The sequence below is a fragment of the Lissotriton helveticus genome, chromosome 7 (genome assembly GCF_964261635.1).
Source record: "Lissotriton helveticus chromosome 7, aLisHel1.1, whole genome shotgun sequence".
NCBI lineage: Eukaryota > Metazoa > Chordata > Amphibia > Caudata > Salamandridae > Lissotriton > Lissotriton helveticus.
The window spans coordinates 430,266,044-430,292,298 of NC_136068.1; the positions used below are offsets into that span (position 1 = coordinate 430,266,044).

The following is a 26,255-nucleotide window of genomic DNA, read 5'->3' on the forward strand; positions in this document are numbered from 1 at the left end:
GGTATACTATATCTAAGCAAGGGGTGATTACACGACCTTGCCCCAGCTGAGTGGTCAGCCAGTTGTGTCAGTTTGGATGGCCAGCCAGGGGTGGCAAAAGATATGCTGCAGCCCCTGGTAGGCCTTGGATGCACCTATGCCCTGGGTACCTATAGTACACTGTACAGGGGCTGATAAGGTGACCCAATATCCAATTAGTTATGCACCTAGGGTATATGGAGTCCATTTTAAAGAGAGAGCAGATAGCCTGGGGCCCTGATTAGCAGGGTCCCAAGCCAACTAAGTCGAAAACCAGCTAAACACTAGGCAAAAAATCTGGGGTAACCATAGTGAGGCATCCACCCTCCTACACATGGGAATCTATGAAAGTTCCAATACTGGGGGCAAAGTTTATTTAAACAATTGTGAGGCTACTTAAAACCATAAGCAATAAAAGTTGTACTAGATAATACATATTTACATAGTAAGGCAACAATTCCAATAATAAAACAATGCAATTTAAAATATGACAAATAGTAAAAACGGGTAAGAGTCACAGCTTTAGGTTGGAAGGGCTACTGTACAGAAGAGCATTTCAATTCATTTGTCTGCCTTCAAGGGGTTTTGATTAGCAAGTCAACAAGTCTGCCCCTGGTAATGCCTTGGAAAATACCCATATTATTCCTAAAAGATGATATGGCAGTTGAATAATAACTTATACATTTACTTAGCACGACAGTTACATAGTAAGAATGAGTTCATAATTTCAATGATAAAATCTTTTGGTTTAAATATAAAATATATCAAGTAGTGAAAAACAAGTAAAAGTAACAGCTTTAAGGCTGGAAGTGCTATTGTAAATGAGAGCATTTAAGTCCGTTAGTCTACCTTCAAGAGGATTTGATTAGAAAGTTAACAAGTCTATCCCTTGCTCACTCTCCCGCAGCTGGTGCCGGTATTGACACACGTCCCTGAAACAGTCCGCGGGGACTGCACCGTGTTCTTGTGGCAACGCTTTCTGCCGGGGAAGTCGCAGGCGTGAGGACTCCTTTTCCCCCCCGAGTCCCCCTGCGGCGCCCACAATCTACGCGATCAACAAGCGCCAGTAGGCACCCTAAAACCATCTTTGGGCTCCAGCAGTGTGGGCGAAGCCCGGGCCTGTCTAAGGCCATCATAGGCCGGGCTGGGCCAGGACTCTTGGTTTTCTGATGAGCAAATCCCACCTTGTCTATTTCATGGTAACTATTGACATTTCCAACAAATGTGTTCATTCCGAGCTCTGGCTTAGATATTCGGGACACAAACTGTTGCTCATTGTCTTGTTCATTGTTGGGGTGTCCCCTAGAGGTGCAAGGGACGGGGATTAATTTACTAAAAGGCCTAAATTCCCGAGGACTGCATGGTTGCATCTTTAGTTCTCTTGTGATTCTAGTTCTGGATTATACCCTCCCCTCAAACCTGTATTGAAAGAAGGGGCCCTTGCCCATTAACTGAGTTTCATTATCCAGGAATTACAGAAGGAGGAACCTTGCCTCTTCTTATTAGGATAGGAACCACTCAGGGGGCACGAAATGGGGAAAAGAAAGTTGCATACCACATCTCCTGGTCAAAAAAAGAACAAGGTTAAAGCCTCTAGTGCATCCCTCATGAAATGAGCCCAGGGCACACACAGTCAAAGCACATCAGCAATTCAGCAAAAAGTGGGGGCATACCATGCAAGATAGATGGCACTTTCTCACAAGCCATTATGGTGCTGTGGAGTTCGTAATGCAAACTCCAAGCACCATATACTTTTAATGGCAGCACTGCACTAACAATGTCCAAGATTAGACTTCGACACTACTGTAGGGGTACAGGGCTCATGCACCTGTACCCTCACCACTGGTATAGGGCACACAGCTAGAGGGGTGAATGATCTATGCCAGGGCAGTGGGTTGTAGGCATGGCACACAGGAATGTGTGCCATGTTGAATGTTCACTTTGTTCTGCACCACAACATGCAGCCTGCCTCTAAGGGTGGCACAATAAGTGCTGTAGCCCTTACAGGTCTTACCTGGTCACAGTGCCATGGGTATCTGTGGTACCATTTACCAGTGGCTGACCTGTGGCCAGAGATGCCAATTGGGTTAGTTTTGGGGAAAGAACACAGGCCCTGGAAACCTGATTGGCAGGGACCCTGGGCACATCATGTCACAAGTGCAATAGTAGTCTCGCAAAAAGTGTGTGTGTGTGTTTGGGCGGGGGGGGGTTACTGCAACAGAAACCCACTTTCCTACAGCTCTCGACCTAGGGGTCCAGAAGTGGCAGCTGGGGCGCAGACACTCAGCCTGGACACTAGTGTTAGGTCATTTTTCATGGGGCATCTTCAAGATGCCCTTGTGTGCATTTTTCATTAAATCCCACACCAACATTAATGTGGGTTTAATGTGCTGAGACGTTTAATGTGAAACTTCTTAATTTTCAGTAAAGCATTATGATACTGTGGAGTTTGTAATGACAAACTCCAAGCATCATATACTTTTAATGACATTACCACACTTACACGGTCTAAGAATTGCACCTGTGCCCACACCACTGGTATAGTACACCCAGCTAGAGGGTTGGCTGAGATATGACAGGGCAGTGTGTTGTGGGCGCAGCACACAGGGATGTGAGCCATGTCGACTCTTCACTATGTTCTGCACCAAGACATGCAGCCTGCAAGGGCACTGTGTGAGTGTAAAGGTACAGGGCCTCTAAGGGTGGCACAATAAGTGCAGCAGCCCCTAGAGGCCTTCTTGGTCACAGTGCCCTATGTGCCTGTGGTACCATTTACCAGGGGCTGATTTTGTGGCAAGAGAGTGCCAATTAGGTTTGGTCTTCAATGCAGTTTTAGGGAAAGAACATAGGCCCTGGGTACCTGATTGGCAGGAACCCAGGTAACACTCAGTCAAAGTACATCAGCAGTTCAGCAAAATGTGGGGGCAACCATGCAGAAAGAGGGCACTTTCTCACACATGACACAAGGGGAGGAAAGCTAAAATGGATGGCCCATGCAGAGTTTCCATCCTGAATTCTAGAATTACCTATACAGAAGAAAGGGCAACCTTACCTGCACAGGGGGATCGGCATGCTGGATGTTGTCCTGCAGGTGGGACATTAGCATGAGGTCCCGTGCCTGGAACCAGCGGTTGTGAAGGGCGTGGTGGTAGATGTGACACAGAATAGCACATGTACGAATACGATCAGTGCGATCCTTCGCATAAATGTACTTGCAAAGCCGGTCCATCAGCACAGCACTGTCCTCTGCCTCATTCTCTGCCTGATCCTGTTCAGACTAAGACAAAAGAACATGTGAAACCTTTTCTTTAACAATCAACGTCTCTAACCTTAATGTCTTCAAGAAATTAGAGAGTGTATGGCCTTAATATAGTGGGTCACCAGTTACTGCAATTTGCCAACATCAGCTAGTGGAAAATCTAGTGAGAACTGCTATTAAAACGAAGGAGTCGGAAGCAGAACAGGAATACGCCGAAATACAGCAACAGGACTCCGCTAGGGCTCCACTCCAGAGGACTACAACCTGGCTGAGGATATTGACACAGAAGCCCCAAAAGAACTCCTAAAAAACACAACTGAACATGTGGGCGAGGCTGTCATACAACATCCCTTGCCAGTGGCTTGTACAGGCCCTACTTACAGAACCTCTATTCCCACACAGTATCATTCCAACCAACCTGATCCCAATCCCCAAGCTTAACGCTTGTGCAAGCTTACAAACCTTAGACTCTTGTGCTTTCGCAAGCTGGCGTTGGTGAGCCTTGTAGTCAAATTTGAAATAGGTGTGCATGATGCGGCGGAGGTAGATGCGGCAAATTTCCTCAGTTGTGCCTTTTTCCTGTAGGTACTCCAGTGCACGGTCAATTACCTGGCACACTAAAGCCTCATCCTTCAGGTTATCCACATACTCTGTAATGAGAGAGTGTTCTCAATCCTGAACAAGAAGTGTCAAAGCTAGTACAACTACTGAAACTTAAAATGGGAAGCAGAAGAACAAGTTACTTGCCTTCGGTAACAATATCTGTAAGAGAAAGATTAGTTATAGATTCCTTACCTTACAATTACCTCCAGGCGTCAGACTGGATATGGAAAGTTTCTCGTCAGCAGTACCCCTGCGTGTCGAAAGGTGGCGTCAGTTGACTCCGCGTTTGTCGTTGGCATCGTGGATGCCGGGATGACGTCACAGTAGCTACTTAGACGCCGCCCTCATGCGCTGACATCCGTTATGTACACGACTCTCCACGCCAGAAGCGCAGAGACATGCAAGACACTGACCACTGGTGCTCAAAACTAGGGCCCTTAAAGCGAGTGCTTAACCCTGGAAATAAGTACTCAGAACAGGGTGGATGGGTGAGGCGGTAAGGAATCTATAACTAATCTATGTTTTACAGATTTATCATTACCAAAGGTAAGTAACTTAAACATCTGAAAGAGACAATTAGTTATTTACTCCTTACCTTAGAATCGATACCCCAGCAATACCAACCGCGGAGGTGAGCCTGCGAACCTAGTTCACACCAGAAAGTCCTGGAGAACAGAACTGCCAAAAAAGCGGTCTCTCCGGACTTGGCTGTCCAAGGCAGTAGTGTTTTGTGAACGAGTGCAGCGATGTCCACGTCGCTGCCTGACAGATGTCATTAAGGGGGACTCCACGTCCCAAAGCAGTGGTAGCTGCCGCCACCCTGGTGGAATGGGCACGCCACCCCACTGGAGGCTCATTCTTTACCAAGAAATAACAGGTTTTGATGCACAAAACGACCCATCTAGAGATTTATTTATTTAATGCATTTTTATAAAGCGCGGACTTTACCAGAAGGTGTCAGAGCACTGTACAATAGAACCAGTTACGTTACATGAGAGAACTGTTGCAGGAATAGAACAAACAAAAATAGCCTGAAAAGAGTGTACAAGCAAAAATAAGAATAAATATGACACATTTTACAATGACTAAAGAACTTCCTGGCGAACAATAGCAGGCCATAGAATCAAAACAACGAAGGCAAAAGGAAAACAATTTCAAACACAGAAAACACAGGATGTACAGCAAAAATATAAACATATGTGACAAATTTACAAAGACTAAAGAACTTCCTGGCAGGGTCTGAGAAGGAGGGAATTAGTTCTGAAAGTGTCTTTGGAATAAAAGAGATTTGAGGTCCGCTTTGAAGATCTGGATGGAGGTGATGGCACGGAGCGAAGGAGGAAGCGAGTTCCAGGTTCTCACCGCATTACCTGAGAACGATTGTGCCAACAGTTTTTCTCTTTTGAAGGAGGGGGGGGGGGGGGTTCAAGAAGGAACTTTTCTGCATTCCGAGAAGGTCTCGAGCCTCCAGACAGTTTGAGTTTATTCGCCAGATAGCGAGGGGAGGAAGAGTGCAAAGCTTTGTGGGTGATGCACGCTGTTTTGTAGATAGCTCTAGCCTCAATGGGAAGCCATCGGAGAAAAGACAGGATAGGAGTGATGTGGTCACTTCGTTTGGACCCTGAGATGAAGCGAGCTGCTGAATGGAGGACGGATTTGAGGGGGGAGAGGTGAGATTTGGGAAGGCCAGTCAGAAGAGAATTGCAATAGTCAAGTCTAGAGAGAACTAGCGATTGGACCAAGGTTTTTAGCGCATTCTCCGGGAAGAACCGACGAATCCCCCACAAGAGTCGCAGTTGATAACGTGCGCTCTTGGCCATGGAGTTGATGTGCGAGACTAGGTTGAGTCTTTTGTCTAGTATGACACCTAGAGATTTAGCGCAGTCCACAATGATGGGTTTACTGTTGAGTAGATTTGATGTTCCATTTGTGCACAGTCAACCTTTTTGGGCGCCAAGGTAGCCAACAAAGAGCTGGTCATCCACCAGGAATTGCTCCGGAATTGTTTTGTACGATCCAAATAAAATGAAAGCGCACATTTTGGAACCAGACAGTGGAGCTTTTCTTCTGTGGAAGGATGCGGAGGCGAAATGAAGGTGGGCAAAGTGATGGTCTGTCCAATGAGGAAAGAAGTAACCACTATGAAAAGGAAGGAAGTACGGGTTCGGAGGACAACCTTGTCCTGATGAACAGGCAGAAAGGAAAATGCTACGTACCAGTATGCATCTGTTCTTGGCATGTAGAGCTGTAGATCCAAATACTTTTGAATAGCTCGCTATCTGTTGGGCTAGGATCTTAGCACTCTGTTATTGTAGAAGTGTTTGTAGTCACGAGATAGGTGACTCTTCCTCCGATTAGTATTGCGCATGGGCATCAACTCCATCCTTAGATTGTTTTGCCATTAAGGGTGATGATGGAGTTAGTTAGAAATAGAAAGATGTTCATGTGTAATGTATCTAAGTAATATAGTACTGCAACACATAGGTGTCCGGGGAGGTGGGTGGGCGTATGCGGATCTACAGCTCTACATGCCAAGAACAGCTGCGTAATGGTATGTACCATTTTCCGTTCGAGGCATACGAGCTGTAGATCGCATACTTTTGCATAAACTATACTGCAGTTCCCCTGTTGGCGGAGGCTACCTGGTATGCGTTGCAGTAGTTTGAAAAAGTGTTCTTAGTACAGCCTGGCCCACACTAGCTTGTTGTTTTGCCTGCACATCTACACAGTAGTGTTTTGTGAAAATTTGCGGTGTAGACCATGTTGCGGAATATCATCCATGGGGATGTTTCCATGGATGCCCCTATTTTGCGTGTGGAATGCGCTTTAGGGGGAATTGATGCACAAGTTACTTACCTTCAGTAACGATATATCTGTAAGAAACAGTAGTTAGTGTTAGATTATTTACCTTAGAATATCTCCAGGGGTCAGGCTGGATCCGGAAAGTTTTCATCAGCAGTACCCTTGCGCGTTGGTAGGCATCGTCTGCGGCTCCGCGTCAGTCGTCAGCGTCGTGATCGCCGGGATAACGGAGTACTTAGACGCTGCCCGCGCGCGCTGACGTCAGTTCTGTACATGGCTTTCTGCTCCAGGAACGCAGAGCCATGATAGAAACAGACACTGGTGCCATGAAACTAGGGCCCTGAAAAGGATGTCCTTAACCCTAGATATCACTTCGCAGAACGGGGAGGATGGGTGGGGCGGTAAGGAATCTAACACTAACTACTGTTTCTTACAGATATATCGTTACCGAAGGTAAGTAACTTGTGCATCTGAAAGAAACAGGTTAGTGTTCGATTCCTTACCTTAGAATAGATACCCCAGCAATACCAACCCCAGTGGTGGGTCTGCGAACCAAGATCACACCAGAAAGTCCTGATAACAGAGTGGCCGAAAAAGATCTCTCCAGACTTGGCTGTCCAGGCAGTAGTGCCTAGCAAACGTGTGCAGCGAGGCCCACATAGCTGCCTGACAGATGTCCTGCAAGGGGACTCCTCGACCCAGGGCAGTAGTAGCCACCGTGGCCAGAGTTGAATGGGCCCTCAGCCCAACAGGAGGCTCCTTTTTCGCCAAGGAGTAACAGACCTTGATGCACAACACGACCCACCGAGTTATGGTTCGTTTGTGCACCGCTCGTCCCTTCTTAGCGCCCACGTAACCAACAAAGAACTGGTCACCAACCTGGAACTGGCGTGTGCGATCAAAATAGAAGGAGAGCGCACGTTTTGGGTCCAGATGGTGGAGCCTCTCCTCCTTTTTCGAGGGATGCGGAGGAGGAAAGAAGGTGGGCAAGGTGATGGACTGCCCGATATGAAAGGCTGTAACCACCTTGGCAGCAAAGAAGGACGAGTCCTCAGAACAACTTTGTCCGGATGGACAGAGAGGAAAGGAGGTTTAGAAGACAGAGCCTGGAGCTCACTCACTCACTCTCCTGGCAGAAGTGATGGCAACCAGGAAAGCAGTCTTAAGAGTCAGAAGACGTAGAGGACAGTTACGAAGTGGCTCGAAGGGAGCGCACATCAGATAAGTTAGTACCAGGTTCAAGTCTCACTGAGGCATCACGAAAGGAACAGGACGAAACCTGTGCGTGATGCCTTTCAAGAATCTATTTACAACAGGGGACTTGAAAAGAGAAGGCTGATCAGGAAGCCTCAAGAAGGCTGAAATGGCCGAGAGGTAGCCTTTAATAGTGCCCAGAGCAGAGCCCTGCTCGGCAAGAGAAAGAAGAAAGAGGAGAACCTCTGAAAGGTGGGCAGAGTGTGGATCCACAGCCTTTGCTGTGCACCATGCCATAAATTTGTTCCACCTGCAGGCGTATACCGTTTTTGTGGAGGGACGCCTGGCTGCCAGAATCACTTCACAGACTTCAGGAGGCAAGTCAAATGGCCTCAACTGTCGCCGCTCAATCTCCACGCATGTAGGTGGAGGCTGGACAGGTTCTGGTGGAGGACCGTCCCCTGCTGCTGCGACAGAAGGTCCTCCTGAAGAGGCAGACGAATCGGGGGATCAACTGACATGCTGAGTAGCTCGGGATACCATTATCTTCGAGCCCAGTCCGTAGCCACAAGGATGACTTGGGCCCGGTCTCGCCTGATCTTCAGCACTCTGGGCAGAAGTGGTGTAGGCAGAAAGGTGTACAACAGACCGCAGCTCCACTCACGACAAAAAGCGTCTCCGAGCGAGTGCTGCCTTGGAAATTACGGTACAAAAGGGGGTGGTGATGGACGGAGCATCTGAATCAATCAAACACTCACACCCAGTCAAAAAATCTGCGTTTAATCCATCACCGTTCTTTAGCCCACTCTGCCACCCCAGTTCAGACATGGCTATATGCAAATCAGTCTGATCCTATGCCTCATGGGAACAGTCCAGCCCTAACTGCCAAGCCATGCCTTCCCTGGACCGGAAACCAGCTTCCGAGGACCGGTTTCTGGCAGTCCAGCAGTCTTCAGCCCGGCTTGCTTGAATCCAGTGGCAAAGTGAGCAAGGGACTCACGTCTGAGCATACCCTGCCACAGTTATGGCGGCCAAAAGCGGTACAAAAGGGGGTGGTGATGGACGGAGCATCTGAATAAATCAAACACTCACACCCAGTCAAAAAATCTGCGTTTAATCCATCACCGTTCTTTAGCCCACTCTGCCACCCCAGTTCAGACATGGCTATATGCAAATCAGTCTGATCCTATGCCTCATGGGAACAGTCCAGCCCTAACTGCCAAGCCATGCCTTCCCTGGACCGGAAACCAGCTTCCGAGGACCGGTTTCTGGCAGTCCAGCAGTCTTCAGCCCGGCTTGCTTGAATCCAGTGGCAAAGTGAGCAAGGGACTCACGTCTGAGCATACCCTGCCACAGTTATGGCGGCCAAAAGCGGTACAAAAGGGGGTGGTGATGGACGGAGCATCTGAATAAATCAAACACTCACACCCAGTCAAAAGATCTGGGTTTAATCCATCACCGTTCTTTAGCACACTCTGCCACCCCAGTTCAGACATGGCTATATGCAAATCAGTCTGACCGTATGCCTCATGGGAACAGTCCAGGGAAATTCCAACGCGCTGAACTGATGACATTGCGTGTTCTCTTCGGTGGAGAATAGATCTAACAAAGGCTCTCCCCACTGCTGAAAGAGACCTTGCGCCAAGTCAGAGTTCAGACGCCATTCGTGATCCATCATGCACCGGCGGCTGAGTTTGTCCGTCCATGCGTTCAGGGAACCTGCCAGGTGTTGAACCACCAGGGTGATGCCCTGATGTTCCAGCCATGTCCAGAGGCGCAGAGCCTCCTGACATAGGGTCCACGACCCCACCCGCCCTGTTTGTTGCAGTACAACATGGAGGTGTTGTCAGTGAACACCTGCACTACACTTTCCCTGACAGAGGGAAGGAATGCCTTCAGTGCAAGCTTGATCGCCCGCAACTCCAGAAGGTTGATATGGAGCCGGGACTCTGCCGGAGACCAGAGGCCTCTGATCTCCGCCTCTCCCATGTGGCCCCCCCCAACCCAGGAGGGACGCATCCGTCACAACTACGTGCTCCGGTTGGGGTAGGGAGAGGGATCTGCCGCTGACACAATCGCGGTTCGTTAGCCTCCACTGCATCTGACTCACAGTGCCCTCCGAGATCAAGACGTGGTCGACAAGTTGCCCGGATGCTGTGCCCACTGAAACTTCAGGTCCCACTGCAGAGCCCGCATCCGCCACCTGGCGTGATGCACCAGAAGGATGCAGGAGGCCATCAGCACCAGAAGCCTCAGCGTCAACCTGACCGAAACTCGGGATAAAGGCTGAAAGATAGGAATCAGAGCCTGAATATCCCGAACCCTCTGTTCGGGGGGGATAAACCCGAAACTGCGCAGCGACAAGAACCACTGATGAAAAGGAGCTTTTGAGAGGGGCACAGGTGCGACTTCGGCACGTTGATAGAGAACCCCAGCAAATGCAGGAGGTCACCCGTAGTCTGGAGGTGGGAGAAGACTGGGGCGAGCCCACCTTCAACAATCAGTCGTCGAGATAGGTGAAGAATGAAACCCCTGATCTGCACAGATGAGCTGCGACCACCGCCATCACTTTCATGAAAACACCCGAGGGGTGCTGGTAAGGAAGAAGGGGAGCACAGTAAACTGAAAGTGCTCGTGGCCTACCGTGAACCGCAGGCAGCGCCGGTGGGTCGGCAGGACAGGGATGGAGTAGTTTACCTGTAACTCCAGTTCTGTAGTAGGGGTATCTCTGTTATAGTCATAATCTAGTGAATAGTCCCGCTCATGTGCGGGGACCCCAGAGCAATCAAAAATAATCTCTTAAGCTGTCTTCATGTGCAGTCCTGCATAGACACTTAAGAGAGAATTAAAGACAAATAATGCAGCCTATACTTGCAAGGCTACACTGTCCAGTACTTCAACTAGAAATGCAAAGGATATTCCACCAATATCACATTTAAACCTGTCTGCCAGGTTTCACCATGGAAAACATTTCCCCCCTTCACCAAATCCTTGGAATGATAGAGAGGAAGGGCAGGACAGACAAGTCCCCCATGGGCTGCCATTATATGGCTTAAAAAGGGATACCGTGCCTTCAAGAAAACTTTCCAGAACTCTCCTGGTATCCCAGAATGCATAGCAGCTCCCTCCACTTTCAGTTCTTTTTGGAGGCGCATAAAGCTAGACCTGTAGCATTCAGTACATAAACATCTTTCTCCACCGGGGAGGAGGGCGGGCGCTTATGACTATAACAGAGATACCCCTACTACAGAACTGGAGTTACAGGTAAGAAACTACTCCTTCTGTAGTAGGGGATCTCTGTGTATAGTCATAATCTAGTGAATAGAATGGGAAGCCCATCCCCAACACCAAAGCGGCGGTGGAGAAAAGAAATACAACCCCACTACTGTGCGAACAGATTTCGCAGTGAAGCCTGCCCAACCCGAGCATCTGCTCTGGCATCAGAGTCTAGACAGTAATGCTTAGCAAAGGTATGGACCGACTTCCAAATGGCAGCCCTGCAGATCTCTGCAATGGGAACATTATGGAGCAAAGCGGTCGTGGCCGTTTTGCCCCTGGTGGAATGAGCCTTAGGCTTACCCCCTAAGGTCTTATTAGCCTTTTGATAACACAATTGTATACAGGACACATATCAGTCCTGACTGACCCATAGTTGATAAACAATTGGTCTGACCTACGAATATCCTTGGTTTTATCCAGATCAAATTTTAACACCGTTCTGACATCCAGGGAATGAAGAGATCTTTCCGCTGGAGTGGAAGGATTCTGAAAATATGTAGGTAGCATTATAGTCTGGTTAACATGGAAATCAGAAATAACCTTAGGAAGAAACTTAGGGTGAGTACGCATTACAACCTTAGCAGCATGAAATACAGTATAAGGTTCTTGGCAACACAACGCCTGAATTTCACGCACCCTGCAGGCCGATGTAATGGCCACGAGGAACGCCGCCTTCCAAGACAGGTGCTGTAGAGAAGCCTTATGAATAGGTTCAAAAGGTTCCTTCATCAATCTGGACAGCACCACATTCAACTCCCATGAAGGCAAAGGAAGACGAACAGGAGGAAACACTTTCTTCAAGCCTTCCAAAAATTCCTTTATCACAGGAATTTGGAAAAAGGAAGTCTGTGAAGGGCATTTCCTGTAGGCAGTCAGCGCAGCTAGATGTACCTTAATGGAATGGAAGTTAAGGACAGACTGCGCCAAATGTAAAAGGTATGGAAGGATGACATCTTCCTTACATGTCGTCGGATCATAGTTCTTGGACTCGCACCTGATGCAGAATCTCTTCCACTTGTAAGCATAAGAATTCCTAGTGGAAGGTCTCTTAGCCTCCTTCAGTATGTCCATACACTCTGCAGAGAGATTCAAATGGCCATATTGCACTATCTCAGGAGCCATGCCGCCGAACTCAAAGACGAGAGGTTGGGGTGTACCATCTGTCCCCCGAACTTCGTGAGAAGGTCCGGACGGCACGTCAGCCGTATGTGAGGAAGGAGAGACCGGTGAAGCAGGTCTGTGAACCACCACTGTCTGTGCCATTCCGGGGCAATTAGGATCATCCGCGCCCTGGACTGGGACAGTTTGATGAGCACCGCCGAAATCAGGGGAATGGGTGACAAAGCGTACAGAAAGCAGTTCGACCAGTTGATCCATAGCGCATTCCCCAGCGTCCCCTGCTGGTAATACCTGGACGCGAAGTCTCGGCATTTGCTGTTTTCGGCGGTGGCGAACAGATCCACATCTGGAGTGCCCCACTTGGCGAAGACGTCTGAGTACTTCGTCGTTTATGACCCATTCGTGGTTTTGATGTAACAACTGCTCAGCGCATCCGCCTGAACATTCTGCACACCTTGCAGATGGGTAGCGGTTATCGTCAGCCCGCTGGGTAACAGCCAGTGCCAGATCGCCTGCGCCTCCTGAGACAGAGTGCGCGATCTCGAACCTCCCTGCTTGTTGAGGTAATACATCGTGGTCGTATTGTCCGTCTGTACAAGCAGAGAGTTGGTCTGAAAGGACAGATGAAAGTCCTTCAGCGCCAAGTGAACCGCTCTGAGCTCCAGGAAATTGATATGATACATGGACTCCGTCGGAGACCACGTTCCTTGTATCTGTAACTCTCCGGAGTGCACTCCCCAGCCGTGGAGCGAAGCATCCGTCACGATGGTCTGAGTGGGAATGTCCTTGTGGAAGGGAACCCCTTTGACGAGGTTCTCTGCTGAACACCACCATTTCAGAGACTGTAGAGCATGCAGAGACAGCCGTATCTTGTCGTCCCAGTTCCCTCGCCTCTGGTCCCACTGATCCTCTAGACACTCCTGCAGCGGTCTCGTGCAGCGGTGCGTGTGGCGTGAGGAAGATACAGGAGGCCATCGACCCCAGTAGAGAAGACACCGTCCTCACTGTTGTAGATGGAGCGGTCATAAGAGCCTGAGCTTTCCGAAGGAGTGATAAACGTCTCTCCTCCAAAGGAGACACGCTTGCTGACAGCGTATTGATGGAGGCTCCCAAGTACTGGAGGCACTGGACCGGAGTCGGGACAGACTTGGACATGTTGATGTGCAACCCCAGCTTGTTCAAGAGAACGCACATCTTCTGGAAGTGCGATTGAGCTTCTGCGAAGGAGGATGCCTTGATCAACCAATCGTCCAGGTACGGGTAGACAAACACCTTGTTCTTTCTCAGATGTGCCGCTACCACTGCCATGCATTTTGAAAAAGGTCCTGGGCGCAGACTTCAGCCCGAACGGTAGTACTGTGTATTGATAGTGATTGGTGCCGACATGGAATCGCAGGAACTTCCGGTGTTTCTGTGCAATGGGCACATGGAAGTATGCATCCTGTAGGTCTATCTCGCACATCCAGTCTCCTCTTTGCAGTTGAGGGTAAATCTGCTGCAAAGACAGCATGCAAAACTTTTCCCTGCAAATCCATTTGTTTGCTTGTCGCAAGTCCAGAATGGGCCTGAACTCGTTCTTGTCTTTCTTGCGTACGAGAAAGAATCGTGAGTAAAGACCTCTTCCTCTTTGAGACATAGGAACGTCTTCTATCGCCCTTTTTCTTAACAGGGTATTGGCCTCCGCCTGGAGCTCGCGCAGCTGAAACTGCAAGAAAACCGGTGGAATTGCTGGAGGCAGGCTGATGAACCGAAGACTATCCATTGCAAACAATATTCAGCACCCACTTGTCCTGAGTAATTTTTCTCCACTCTGCCAGGTAGTATTAGACACTCCCTCCCTCCCTCCCTCCCCCCCCCCCCCCCAGGGGTGGGTAACAGTGGACGGGAAGTAACAGCTCAGGGCCTAGCCCCGGTCGGGCCTTTGGTCGCGGTGGCAGATTGCTGATTCCCCCTCCCCCGTCCCTTCTGACGTTTTTGGAAGGGCCTCCTCTGGAACTGTTGTTGCTGTCCAGTTTGTTGGCCACGCCCCCTACCGTCTCTGGAACGGGCGGTAGGTCTTCTTTTGTTCCTTGGGCTTCTCCAACCCGACAGCCGTCACTATGACCGAATCCGGTGCTGAAACAACCCTGAGAAATGCTGGGTCCGAGTCAGGAACCCTGTACTTCTTTTGGAGCCTGGAGGGGGCTGATTTCACAGTCGCAGGAGTGAGGAACAACTCCCTGGCGGGCTGGCACCAGGGGTATTGCTGATGGAACAGAGCCTCTGCTCATGGGGGTCCTAGTCTTTTAGAAGGTCAAGACAGGCAGGTCCTCCGGGTTTTAAAAGGTTGCTGTCCGCAGGAGTCGCTGGGAATTAGCAGGAGCAGGGTCGACAGGCTGGTAGGGCTGGGGCCAAGTCAGTTGGTGTTGTCCTGTTAGCAGCTGCACGGCGGGTCTCCTTCTTGATCTTCTTTCTTGTTTTCTTATCAGGATCTGAGGCAGGAAGGTTCAGGGTGACCCTCAATACTGAATTTAGGGGCGTTACAGGTAGGGCAAGGACCAATGGGTCCCTGTCCTGGGGTGGGTATACCCCCTAGCCTGCTCCTCTACGGTGGGAGGGAGCAGGAGCCTAGCTGTGATTGGGTAGGGCTCCCCATCTTCAAGATGGCCGGAGCCCGGGGTCGTGCTTCACCTCGCCTCTCCCACCTGAGGGGTGGGGTTGGCAGAGGCTGGCACCCCCCTCTTCCTGTCGTAGGGTTTCTCGTCAGTCTTCCCACCAGAGTGGGGGTCAGAAGTGGTGGGGGCCAGTTGCTGAGTACAGCAAATGGTCTGGAGAAGCTCGCAAAGGCGGCTTTCCCCTGCCCATCCTGGGGGAGGAGACCTAGCACCTCGCCCAGGATGTGCATTGTTGCAGGCCCAGGAGAGCGGGGGCTCTCCACCCAGGGTTCCAGCAACGTCTGCTGTGTGGCAGCCTAGACGTGGATTGTAAGTTAGGTTTTCAGGGGGCATCTCTAAGATGCCCTCTGGTGCATTTTACATAAAATCCCACACTGGCATCAGTGCAGGTTTAATGTGCTGAGAAGTTTGATATCAAACTTGTCAGTCTTCAATGTAGCCATTATGGTGCTGTGGAGTTCGTAATGACAACCAGGAATGGCCCTGGGTACTGTAGGGGTACAGGGCTCATGTACTTATGCCCACACCGCTAGCATAGGGCACCCAGCTAGAGGGGTGACTGAGGTATGCCAGGGCAGTGGGTTTTGTGGGCATGGCACACAGGGATGCGTGCCAGGTTTAGTTCTGCACTTAGACACTCAGCCTGCAAAGGCAGTGTGTGGGTGTCAGGGCACAGGGTCTAAGGGTGGCACAATAAGTGCTGCAGCCCTTAGGTCTCCATGCCCTGGGTACCATTTACTAGGGGCTGACAGTTGGCCAGAGATGCCAATTGGGTTTTGGTTTCAACACAATTTTAGGGAAGGAACACATGCCCTGGGTTCCGGGTTGGCAGGGGCCCAGGGCACACTCAGTCAAAGCACATCAGCATTTCAGCAAAAAGTGGGGGCATACCAATGCAAGAAAGATGGCACTTTCTCACGTTTCCCGATATTGTGCACCTGCCCTGCTTATTCGGGGGAGCTGAAAGTGTGACATGAGGGATTTTTGATCTGCGTTGCCTGAGTGATCACAGAATTAGGCTTTGGATGCCCAATGAGACAGGCTGGAGCGTCTTCTCGAGCCCTGTATTTCTTGTCCAACCTTGGCAGAACTGAAGGTACTGTAGAGGGATTTTGCATGATCTTGATGCCTTGATCCCAAATATAGTCAATAATGGCATCGACCTAACAGACTTTTTATACGGTTCCTTGAAATCGTAAAGGATGCAGTCCTGTTGGTGAGAGGGCATTGGCAGTTCGAATCGGTGGGCAGCTCTCTCCAGGAGATTATGGAAACCTCCTATATCCTCAGGAGGGGAGTCCGCCTGAGGAGGTAAAGGCGATGCAGGAAGAGGAATAGCGTAGTCATCCCATTCGTCTTGCTGTGACTGTATCCTGGAGGTCTGCCTCTTCCTGTCCGTCATCCTCATCGTCCGTAGATGGAAGGGGTGGCACTGGCACCTCAATGGGAATTGGTGGTGGAGGTGGTACATGCACTCTCTGTGGTGGTGACAACACTGAAGCAGGAGATGGCGCAGAGGTAGGAAACCTCTTTCTGTAGTCAGAGATCATAAATTGCATATCAGAGACCAAGGCTGTTGGAAGACAAACCATCTGTGGTTGTTGCTGATGAGTGTCCTCATGATAATACTCCTGCTCCTCCATGTCCTGATCGTCATAATCAGAATCCTCCTGATACTTTACATTAACTTCTGAGGGATTTTTTGCAGCCCTAAACATGCTGTTTTCATCCGAATCCTCCTCCTCATCCAAAAGGTGCGAGGGTGGCAACGGTTGAACCCTACTGGGCGATGTAAGAGAAGGCAACAGCCTCAGTTTCTAAATTTTATGATGAAAATATGAAATGTTTAGTCCTGACGTAGGCGTCGTCGACGAGGCGGCCATCGTCGGTATAGACGTCGATGAGGAATCGTGGATTATTGTAACAGACGCTGCCGTCAACGAGGGACTTTGTCGTCGAGGCGGTCATTGACAGGATGGTAGTCGACGGTACACTCTTAGTCGACGACGATGTACTCGTTGTCGCTGTAGTAGTCATCGACTTCTTGATAGTCGACGACAAAGGGGTATGTGCCGTTGACGAAGACGTAGTCGTCGAAAAACACAGACGAGATTGATGGTGTTGAACTCTTCGTCGTTTATGAAGTCACTCCAACGGCAATCTGTGGAGATTTCGTCGTAGTCAGTGCCATCGTCGATGAGGTTGTCGTCGACTTGGCTGAGGAAGGCTTTTTGAAAGTGTGCTTCACCCTCGGCGGTGGAGATAGAGGGTCTGGAGCTGGCTTCTTTGACCCTGAAAGGGAAGAAGAGTCTTTTGCAGGCAAATCCTTAAGCTTTGAAGCCTCTGAAGACTGTTTTTGCATCTTGCTTTGAGGTTGCTGTATAGCAGGTCCTGGAGAAATCTCTCTGGGCGTTTTCTGAGGTGTTTTTGAGGAAGATTTTAATGATGTTTCAGTCCCCTCAGAGGACAAGGGGTCCTCTTTGTCATTAAGCCTCTGCAGCCAAGTCAAAAGCCTTTCCTCACAATCTTTTAAAGTTTTTGTAGCGTAAGTCCAACATAACTTGCCGTGTTTAGCAGTGTTTAGGAGAATGGTCTGGATAAAGACAGTATAGGCAGTCCTTGTGCTGGTCATCGACGTGAAATCTCTTCTTTCTGCAAGTCTCTCAGGGCCCAAAAAGGCCTTTTTTAGGGGTATCCGACATGAAGACAGTGTAGACTTCACTCAGAGAAAAATCTGAAGAAAACACCTCAAATCCAAAGCTAATGGAAGAACCTGAGCAGAGCTCAGTGGAGACTCCCTTAGCACCACGTGCAGTAGAAAATCTAAGGGACTAGAGCTCCTTCCAGGAAGGTTCCAGAGGGTGGTGTCAGCTGATTGGTTGCTCTCTAGAGTTTGGTCCTTATTACAAAAGGACCTGGATATGTTACTAATGTGAGGCCTTTGGCCTATTACTCTGTATGTCTAATGGGACATTACTTTATTTATGTACCGGGGACTCCCATCCAGACGACGGGGAATGATTCAGGCATGTGAATCTATGAAAGATACCCTAATACTGGATAACTCGTGTTCCCCAGCACCATGATGGCTTCTCTGAACTCAGGGGTATTTGATACCGAACAATTTCTCTTAATAAATCTGCACTGATGCCAGTGTTGGATTTATGAATCCATGTACTCATAGGTGCCCCCTGAAAACCTACCAACCCTGGTGTGATCTTTGATTGGCTTTAGGTAGCCTGCTACCACCAGACATGTTTCTGCAACACTGTGCGAAGAGCCTCTGCACTTTGCGGCCAGGAACATCAAATACTGGGCAGAGGTGTCACACCTCCTCCTCAAAGATCGCAAAGTGCTCGAGGGGGAAGCTTCACAGGCCTGCCACCTTTGTAAGTGACCCCCAGCCTCTGCTGCTAGCAGCAGATGGCAGCCCCCGGTTCAACCCACCACCTTTGGGCAGAAAAACTTAAAAAGAATAGGAGGGGAGCCCCCCCTTCGACAGCTCCAGCCCCAGGTGCAGGAGACCAAGTAAAGCACATTTTATAGGGCCCCCCATCTTGAAGATGTAGGGACTTAACCAATCAGGGAGGGCTAGGGCTACCCCCCTTCCAGAGGAGGGTAACATAATAGTGGGTGCAGTCAAAACAGGTAAGGAACTCATTGGTCCCTACCGGCTACTCCACTGTAATGCCCCTAAATCTAGTATTTAGGTGGCTCTCCCAGATATTGAAACCAGTGTCTGCCGACCCAAGAAGAGAGAAGACAAGGACGACGCTGCGCAGAGAAGACTGAAAACACAAACTGACTTAGTCCCAGCCCTACCAGCGTGTCTGCAGCAATAAAGAAAACTATGCCCGTCTTGCAGCCAGCGACCTCCAAAAGCCCTTGGAGGAGTGCCTGCCTTTGGAAAAACCCAGAAGTCCCAAGGACAGCAGACCTGTCCTCAAGAAACCAAGATAAAGGACTCTGGTGCCCTCCGGGAACTGCGATCCCTGACTACTTCACCCGACACCTCTAGCCTGAGTCCAGGTGGCCATCGGGACCAGAAAAGGTTCCCCAGCGATCCTGAGTCAAAGTCTAGCGTTGGCTGACTTCTCCTGGACTCCACGAAGACGCCTGCAGTGTAAATCCAAAGGCTCCCTGTGAGAAGTTGGCCTGATATATAGTGCTCACTATTCTAGTGATCACTTTGTATCATACCAAACAACCCTTATTGATGATTGGTTGTAAATCAACCTTTTAGACCAGCTATCCTAGTAGCATGGACACGAGCAGTCTTCAGGCTAAACTCTAGAGGGCGTGTTAAGCCAGCTGTTTTACCATCACATATACCCCTTGAACACCCAGTGAAAGGACACCACACAAGTTGTTATAAAAATATAGGATATTTATTAATAACAGTTCTACCCTGAACTCTTCATGAGTCAGGGAGCTAAGCACAATACAAAACTCTTACGAAAATACTTCAAGTTGCACAATTTACACAAATGCCCGAGGGGCACGAAAAACCATATACACAAAAAGTGGAATGCGAAACTCTAGCAGGTAAGTAACAAGATCCAGAGGCTTCAGGATCGCTAGGACTACACTACTGAACCCTAAGGTTAGGAGCAGGAGGCCTAGGGAGATCGGGTGCAGAGTGTGCACTCTCACGCGGGATGCGAGAAGAAGTCTATGGATGCTAGCATTTCTAAAGTTACTGTTTCCGGACGAATCCGACTAGGTAGACTAAAAACGACAAAGGATCTGGACACTTGGATAGTAAACCTGTGCTGGAGTACAGGAGATACTCAAGTTACCTAGCCCAGGGGCCGCGGCTGCATAGGGTTCAAGTGACGTCGGGAATCCTCGTTGAAGCCTATGGAGCCTGAAAGAAGAAGTTGCTGGCAGGCGACCAGTGAAGATGTTCGGTGTGATCCAAGGCTGGATCAGTGAAGGAGACGACCTGAAAGCAGAGGGGACTTGGTTCTTAATCACTAGCCAGTGATTACGTGGGCACCAGGATGGCACCGAATGAAGTCACCTCGACCAGGTGAGTGGGCGACGCTGGACTCTGCAGTCACACGGCTAGGAGGCATTGTCGGCGTCCAGGCTGGAGGTGCGAGCTGTCCCACGAGGCTGTCGGCTGTCGGCGATGCTGGGCTCAGGATTTGAGCAACAAACCTTGGCAAAGGCAAGCCCACGCGGTGGAGTCAAGATGGCGCCTGGAGTGGACCAGGAGGGTCCTGGGTGCTCCTCTCTTGGAAGGGAGCAAGGGCCAGTCTGGAGCAACCAGACCAGCGGTGAAATCGTCGTGGTACGTCGTCAAGAGGGTCACTAGCCAACGGGCAAGTGACCGGACAACGCGGCAAGCAGCAAAGAAGCAGAAGGGCCCCACGCAGATCTCGTGGATGCTGGGAGGCTGGACTTCGGTGCTGGAGATGCTTAGGGTTAGGGCTTCTCAAACCCCAATGCACTTACTCGAGGGTCTCTCCGGGGTCGTGCTGGGGAAGCGTCGTGCAGGTTTTGAAGATGGCCGGTCCCACGGGTCTCATCGCACCCACGAATCTCAGCTGGGCTGGATGATGTAGGTAGAGGTCAGAGATGGCAGGAAATCCGGGTCTCGTCGAGCTGGGCAGTCTTGATCCGGAGGATGGACTTACAGCAAACCGCAAGGGCTTCGATGGTGCCTGCTGGTGCAGGGTGGCTACTCCTTAGCCACAAGGGAGAGTCTTCAGAAGAGTCAAGAGTTCCTTTCGTGGAAAGTAGTTTCAAGATTCAGAATGATCTAATTTGGGAAGGGGGCCTGCTCCTACCTTTATCCTAAGAAAAAAGGGCTGGCACGCGACTAGGTCCTGCCCTAGGGGTGGGACCAGAAGGGGGGTGGTTACACCCCTCTCCTTTGTCCGGTCTCTCCCCAGCTCAGGGGCTGGTGTGCACCAGGAACTGGTTTGAGCCGGCATATGCACAGTGAGCACCGGGGTGCCACTTGCAGTCACCTTCCTTTCAGCCCTGCCTACCTGGGATACACAAAATCCTGTCTGGGATGGTGCTAGCACCGCCCCTGACAGGAAACCCTTTGTTCCAGGCCTCCGTTGCTGGAAGGACTCCCAGCAGCAGGAGGGCAGACTTGTGTCTCAGTGGCAGCATCCATTTTGTGGAGCTGAGGCTGTGTCTGACTTTAACTGGGGTTCACAGTTACATACATGTCGTGTCCCTCTAGAAGGGTGGAATGCTAACCCTGTCGCCAGAATTGGCAAGGGGTTAGTATTCCAATTCGTATGACACCTTACTCGACATGTTTTGATAATGCTATACCCAAGTTAGCATTTAACCGCAAGGATTATAATGCACTTAAGAGTATATGGTATAGCGTTATCATGGAACAGCTATTTGGACTTGGTTCCGCAAGCTGCAAACGGGCTCAGCTCATGCCAGAGCACCATCTCACATAATTCCAAGCACTCTGCCTTCAGGATTGATAAGGCCTGCCATAGGAGTGACTGATAGGAAAATGTGTCCATTTTAGGTTTAGATATAGGTATACTATATCTAAAGCAAAGGGTGATTACACCACCTTGCCCCAGCTGGCGTGCAGCCAGTTGTGTCTGTTTGGGTGGCCAGCCAGGGGTGGCATAATACATGCTTCAGCCCCTGGTAGGCCCTGGGTACACCTATGCCCTGGATACCTAAGGTATGCTGTACAGGGACTGATAAGGTGGCCCAGTACCAATTGGTAAAATGCACCTAAGGTACATGGTTGTTATTTAGAGAGAGAACAGCTAGGCTGTGGGTCTGATTAGCAGGCCCACAGCCAGGGAAAGTCGTAAATCAGTGAAGCAAAAAGCAAAAATCTGGGGTGGCCATGGGATTGCAGACCCCACTCTCCTACACTCCCCCCAACCGGGACCAGCTCTGTTTAGAGAAACCTGGGGATTACCTCTGCTGCCACTGGTGCTTTTCGTGCAGCCTCCCGTTTGAAAGCCTGCAGCCTGTTTCCAAAACAGAATTCCTCCATTGACTTGTATTAGGCGTCCGACACGGTGTTTGCACCCTGCACCAGGCTGCCCCTGTGCCGCTGGTGGTGTATGTTTGGTGCTGCCTTGTGGTCCTCCTGTGCTTGCCTAAACCGCTGTAGCTTGAACCCAGCAGCCACTTTACTTACCTGCAAGCAGCATGTCTTCAAGCACCCCCAGTCTCCATCGGTTAACATTGGAACCTAACTCCAGATTTGATCTCTGGAACCGGCCACCCTGTGCTACTGGTGGTGCAGTGTTACCTGAACCTTGCCCTCTGCTGACTTCCAATCCCAAAGACGAACTTTAAGTTGTGTACTTACCTGCAAAATCACATTGCTTTCCTCCCATTGATTAACATTGCAAAGACTAAAAATGGCACTAAGTGTCGACTTTTGAAACTGAGAGTACAAGTTACTTACCTTCAGTAACGATGTATCTGGTAGACTCGATTCTAGCCGCAGATTCCTTAACATAGAATTATCCCCAGGCGTGAGACTAGATCTGGAAAATGTTCTTTGCCACAGCATCTCTGCGCGCCGGGGGCAGTATCACGTGATTCCGTCTTGACGTCGTCCGCGGGCGTGACGTCAGCGAGGTCACATAAGCCCCACCCCGGCACGCCAACATCACTTTTCTTCGGAGAACTTTTCCGCTCCACAACGCGGAGCCACCACAAACAAAAAACATGAGAATATGGGAACAGTGTGCGAAATAGCAGATGAACAGAAAGGAAAGAAGCGAATGGAGGGGAAAAGCCCCATTCGGGTAGTGCCAGACACTGTGGCACCAAAAGTCATAGAAGGGAAGAACAGAGCACAGACTGCAAAGCAATCCTGCAAGCAAATACAACATTCTCCCAGGAGACAGAAAAAACATGTTAAAAAACTGTGCAGCAGACGAAAGAAGCCTGCAACCACAGTCCATTAACAGCGAAGGACAAGGAGTCCAGAACAGATGAGTAACAACAATTTACCCCAAGACAACATAATCAAGGAGTCGCGTCCCCTAAAAGGAACTAAGGCTGAGGCCCAGCCAAGAGACCCCACATGACTGCACATGAGTTAGAAACTCCAAGCATGGAAAAGGGGGAAATATGAGAATGCCCCACACTGGAAACACCAGGGTGTAGGGATGCCAGAGTACCCATGAACCCACCTATCAAGTACCAGAAAAGAAGGAGTGGATGCAAACCCACCAAACAAGCATCCCGCCAGGGAGGAGTGAAATAGGGCACTTGCAGAAGACAAAGCACCCAGAGGCAGGCAAGTGTGGAAGACCAAGCTAAGGTTCCTCGCAGAACGGGGAGGAAGGGTGGGTTGTGAAGGAATCTGCGGCTAGAATAGTCTCTACCAGATACATCGTTACCGAAGGTAAGTAACTTGTACATCTGATAGAGACTACTAGCTGCAGATTCCTTAACGTAGAATAGATACCCTAGCCATACCCACGGGGAAGGAGGGACTGCGTGAGGACCCCACCAGCCTGGACATAACAGAGGGTCCCACAAGGGATGAGTCACACGGACAGGGCGAGGAGCCCTGTCCCCCCAGGCAAGGGTAATCCCTACAGTCAGAACACCACCGACCCCAAGGGGGATGCGTGAAGAAGAAAGGAAGAAAATAAGAGGAAGCCCGTTCACACTCCGCAGAGGAACCAGTGGCAAGGCAAGAGGAGGCCGAAGCACCCCACGCCCATATTAGGCAACAAAACCACCATCCAAGGCCAAGGCAAGGAAGAGGAATAAGATCAACCTAGAGACACCAAGGAGACGAGGCAGAAAGAAGGCAAGCCCCCCACCCCACCGGGAACACACCCTGTGAAGAGGGCAGCTGAGCCTACCACAGCCAGAAGTCAATAGACCAGACAGAACAGCGCTGACTGCAATAAAGCAGGCGGAAGCAGAAAGAGTAGCCCGGGGGCACCCAGGAAGACCGGGCAGGGTACGCCTGAAAGAGGGAGGAACAGAAATCCATCTCAGCCCCCAAGACAGAGAGCAGGAAGGTGAAGATTGGCCCGGACACACCTCAGGGAGGGGTCCCCACACACAACACAAAGGAATGTGGAACCAAAGCCATGACGTCAGGCCGCAGACAGCAGGCAGACGAGGCTAACAGCGCATCGACTCCGGAGAAGGATACCCCGAGGCACCACCAAAGGCATTCCAAACCAACCAGAAGGGAATTGCACCTGCAACGTACCTAAACGCCAGGGAGAGCAGAGGCCCGAAGGAGACCACAACTCCAGAGTACAGAATAAGCTATATGACAGCTACCACTACCCCACATAGGGTATGTAAAGTCTCAAGACATGGGAACCCTCTTAGGTAGAAACATCCGCAGCAGAGGACAACAGAAAGATCTGCGGGAAAAACCCCCAGCAGAAGGCTTGTCAAGCAGCCAAAGAGAAAACAATGGAAGGCCTAATCTCAGGGCCAACCTGGTGTAGACAACCCAAAGCAAAAAACACAGTCAAGAAGGGCCGGCTAGCAGCCAACAGAGCCACAGGCCCAACAAAAGAGGACTCGCAGTCACACAAATCACACCACTGAGGCAACCCGCTCCAACGAAAGAACAGCTCCCAAAAACCAGATCAACTCACAGGTCACTGAGGGGGAGGGGGAGGGGGAGGGGGGAGGAGGAGGAGGAGGAGGAGGAGGGGGAGACGGAGACGAAGGAGGAGGCCGAAGTCCCGCCAGGAACCTCCAGATGGCAGAGTTTGCCGGGGCGTTGAACAAAAGAGTGGCATCGAAGGGAAGATCCACCAGAAGTTCCAAAACATTTTTGTGGAACACACTGTCCAGAAGCCAAGCATGGCGGCGAAGGGCAACCAAAGAAGCCATGGCACGACCAAGCACCTCAGAGTTGTCCAGAGCGGAGCAAAGAATAAATGCCGCCAGCTCCCGGCCAACTAACGCATGGTGCCGCAAATCAACACCAGCACCCTCCTGAGAAGCTGCAGATCCAAGGGACTCCGCCGAGCCCCATAAGCAAGAGGTGGACCTAGCCAACAAAGTGTTAAGGGCACGGAGAGCTGCACTGGTCGAAGCGAACATATTGCGCCCCCAAGAGTCCAACCAGCGGGCCTCCCGTGAAGGTGGAAACAACAGCGCAGGGAGGGAAAGGTAGTCCGCAAAAGGGGACCACTGGCAGAGGGGTGGAGGGAAAGACATACCGGGTCACGCGGTGCTGGAAGGTGCCGGTGCAGAAGGTGTTGGGGCACCGGATCCCCCGTGGCGGGGCGCTCTCAAACCCCCATCACAAAAGAACAGACCGAACCCTCAAAGGGAAGCAGCAGCTCCCTCCCACCAGAGCCCTGGTGAACAACCTCCAGAAGATGATCCACGGGGAAATGGGCAGCCGGATCACCCATGCGCAAAACTCCCACAGCAGTGGAAATTGCGTGAGTGAAGGCCGCACCTACCCTGTTGGCGACGGCCTGAACCTAAGGCGGCCATCTCCTAAGCCAATAGGAGCGGGTAAGGGCCAGGTCCGGAAAGGAGAAAAAGGTGCCGAGGAGTGGGGGACCTGTGGTTCCACTGGCGAAAACCATGGCCGCGGCGAGGAGCAGTCCTTTGATGATGTCTGGGAAAAAGCCACGACGTGACTGCCCGTCTCCGGCAAGGACAACACCAGCAGGCGCACAACCTCCGGGGAAGAGGGGGCGTCCGAGGACAAGCCCACGACCTGACGACTGTCTGGTGCTGTAGAGTCCGCAACCTGGAGCAGTGTGTCGTCGTCCAGCGCCAAGGGAGACGCCGTACAGGCCTCCGGCACAACACACGGCGCAGGCGACCGGGGCTGGGCCGGAGCAGAGGCAGCTAAGCGACGGCACCGACTCAACCTCTGATGAGGCAGCGGCCTGCGTGGAGGGACGAGAAGCACCCAGGGAGTGACAAGGATTCCCTCGCCAGCCTCGACCCATGAGGGGACGAGAGGGGCCCACCGACCCGTGTGGCGCCGACAAAGCAGACTCTACCTTCTAGGAGGCAGCCGCCTGCGTGGAGGGACGAGAGGGGCCCAGTGAGGGACGAGGGGTCCCCCGCCAGCCTCGACTCATGATGGGACGAGGGGGATCCGCCGACCCCTGTGGCGCCGCCAGGGTCAGCAGCTGCTGACGCCGTAGTGGCGTCACTTCGGCCTCAGACAAAATCGCCGCCTGTTTAAAGGGCAGGGAGGGGCTCGGGGATGTTACCCGAGCCCCGGCGACCCCCCGCAACAACAGTGACTCCTGCATGAGTTTGTGGCGAAGCCGGGGCGCCGTGGTCCGAAGGAGGGACCCCCTGAAGGGCCGCACCCCAACAGCACTACATCCTCCGAGCCTGGATCCGAA

General features: G+C 50.9%; 1 protein-coding gene across 1 annotated transcript in view; it reads right to left on the reverse strand.

Annotated features, from left to right (window-relative positions):
• Positions 1-26,255, reverse strand: part of EIF3C (eukaryotic translation initiation factor 3 subunit C) — a 683,261-nt gene that overhangs the window by 175,038 nt on the left and 481,968 nt on the right. The window contains exons 14-15 of the mRNA XM_078652326.1: positions 3,740-3,927; positions 3,071-3,295 (exon numbers count right to left, since the gene is read on the reverse strand). Of these exons, the coding sequence (XP_078508452.1) occupies positions 3,071-3,295; positions 3,740-3,927 (413 nt within the window). The remainder of the gene's footprint in view (positions 1-3,070; positions 3,296-3,739; positions 3,928-26,255) is intronic.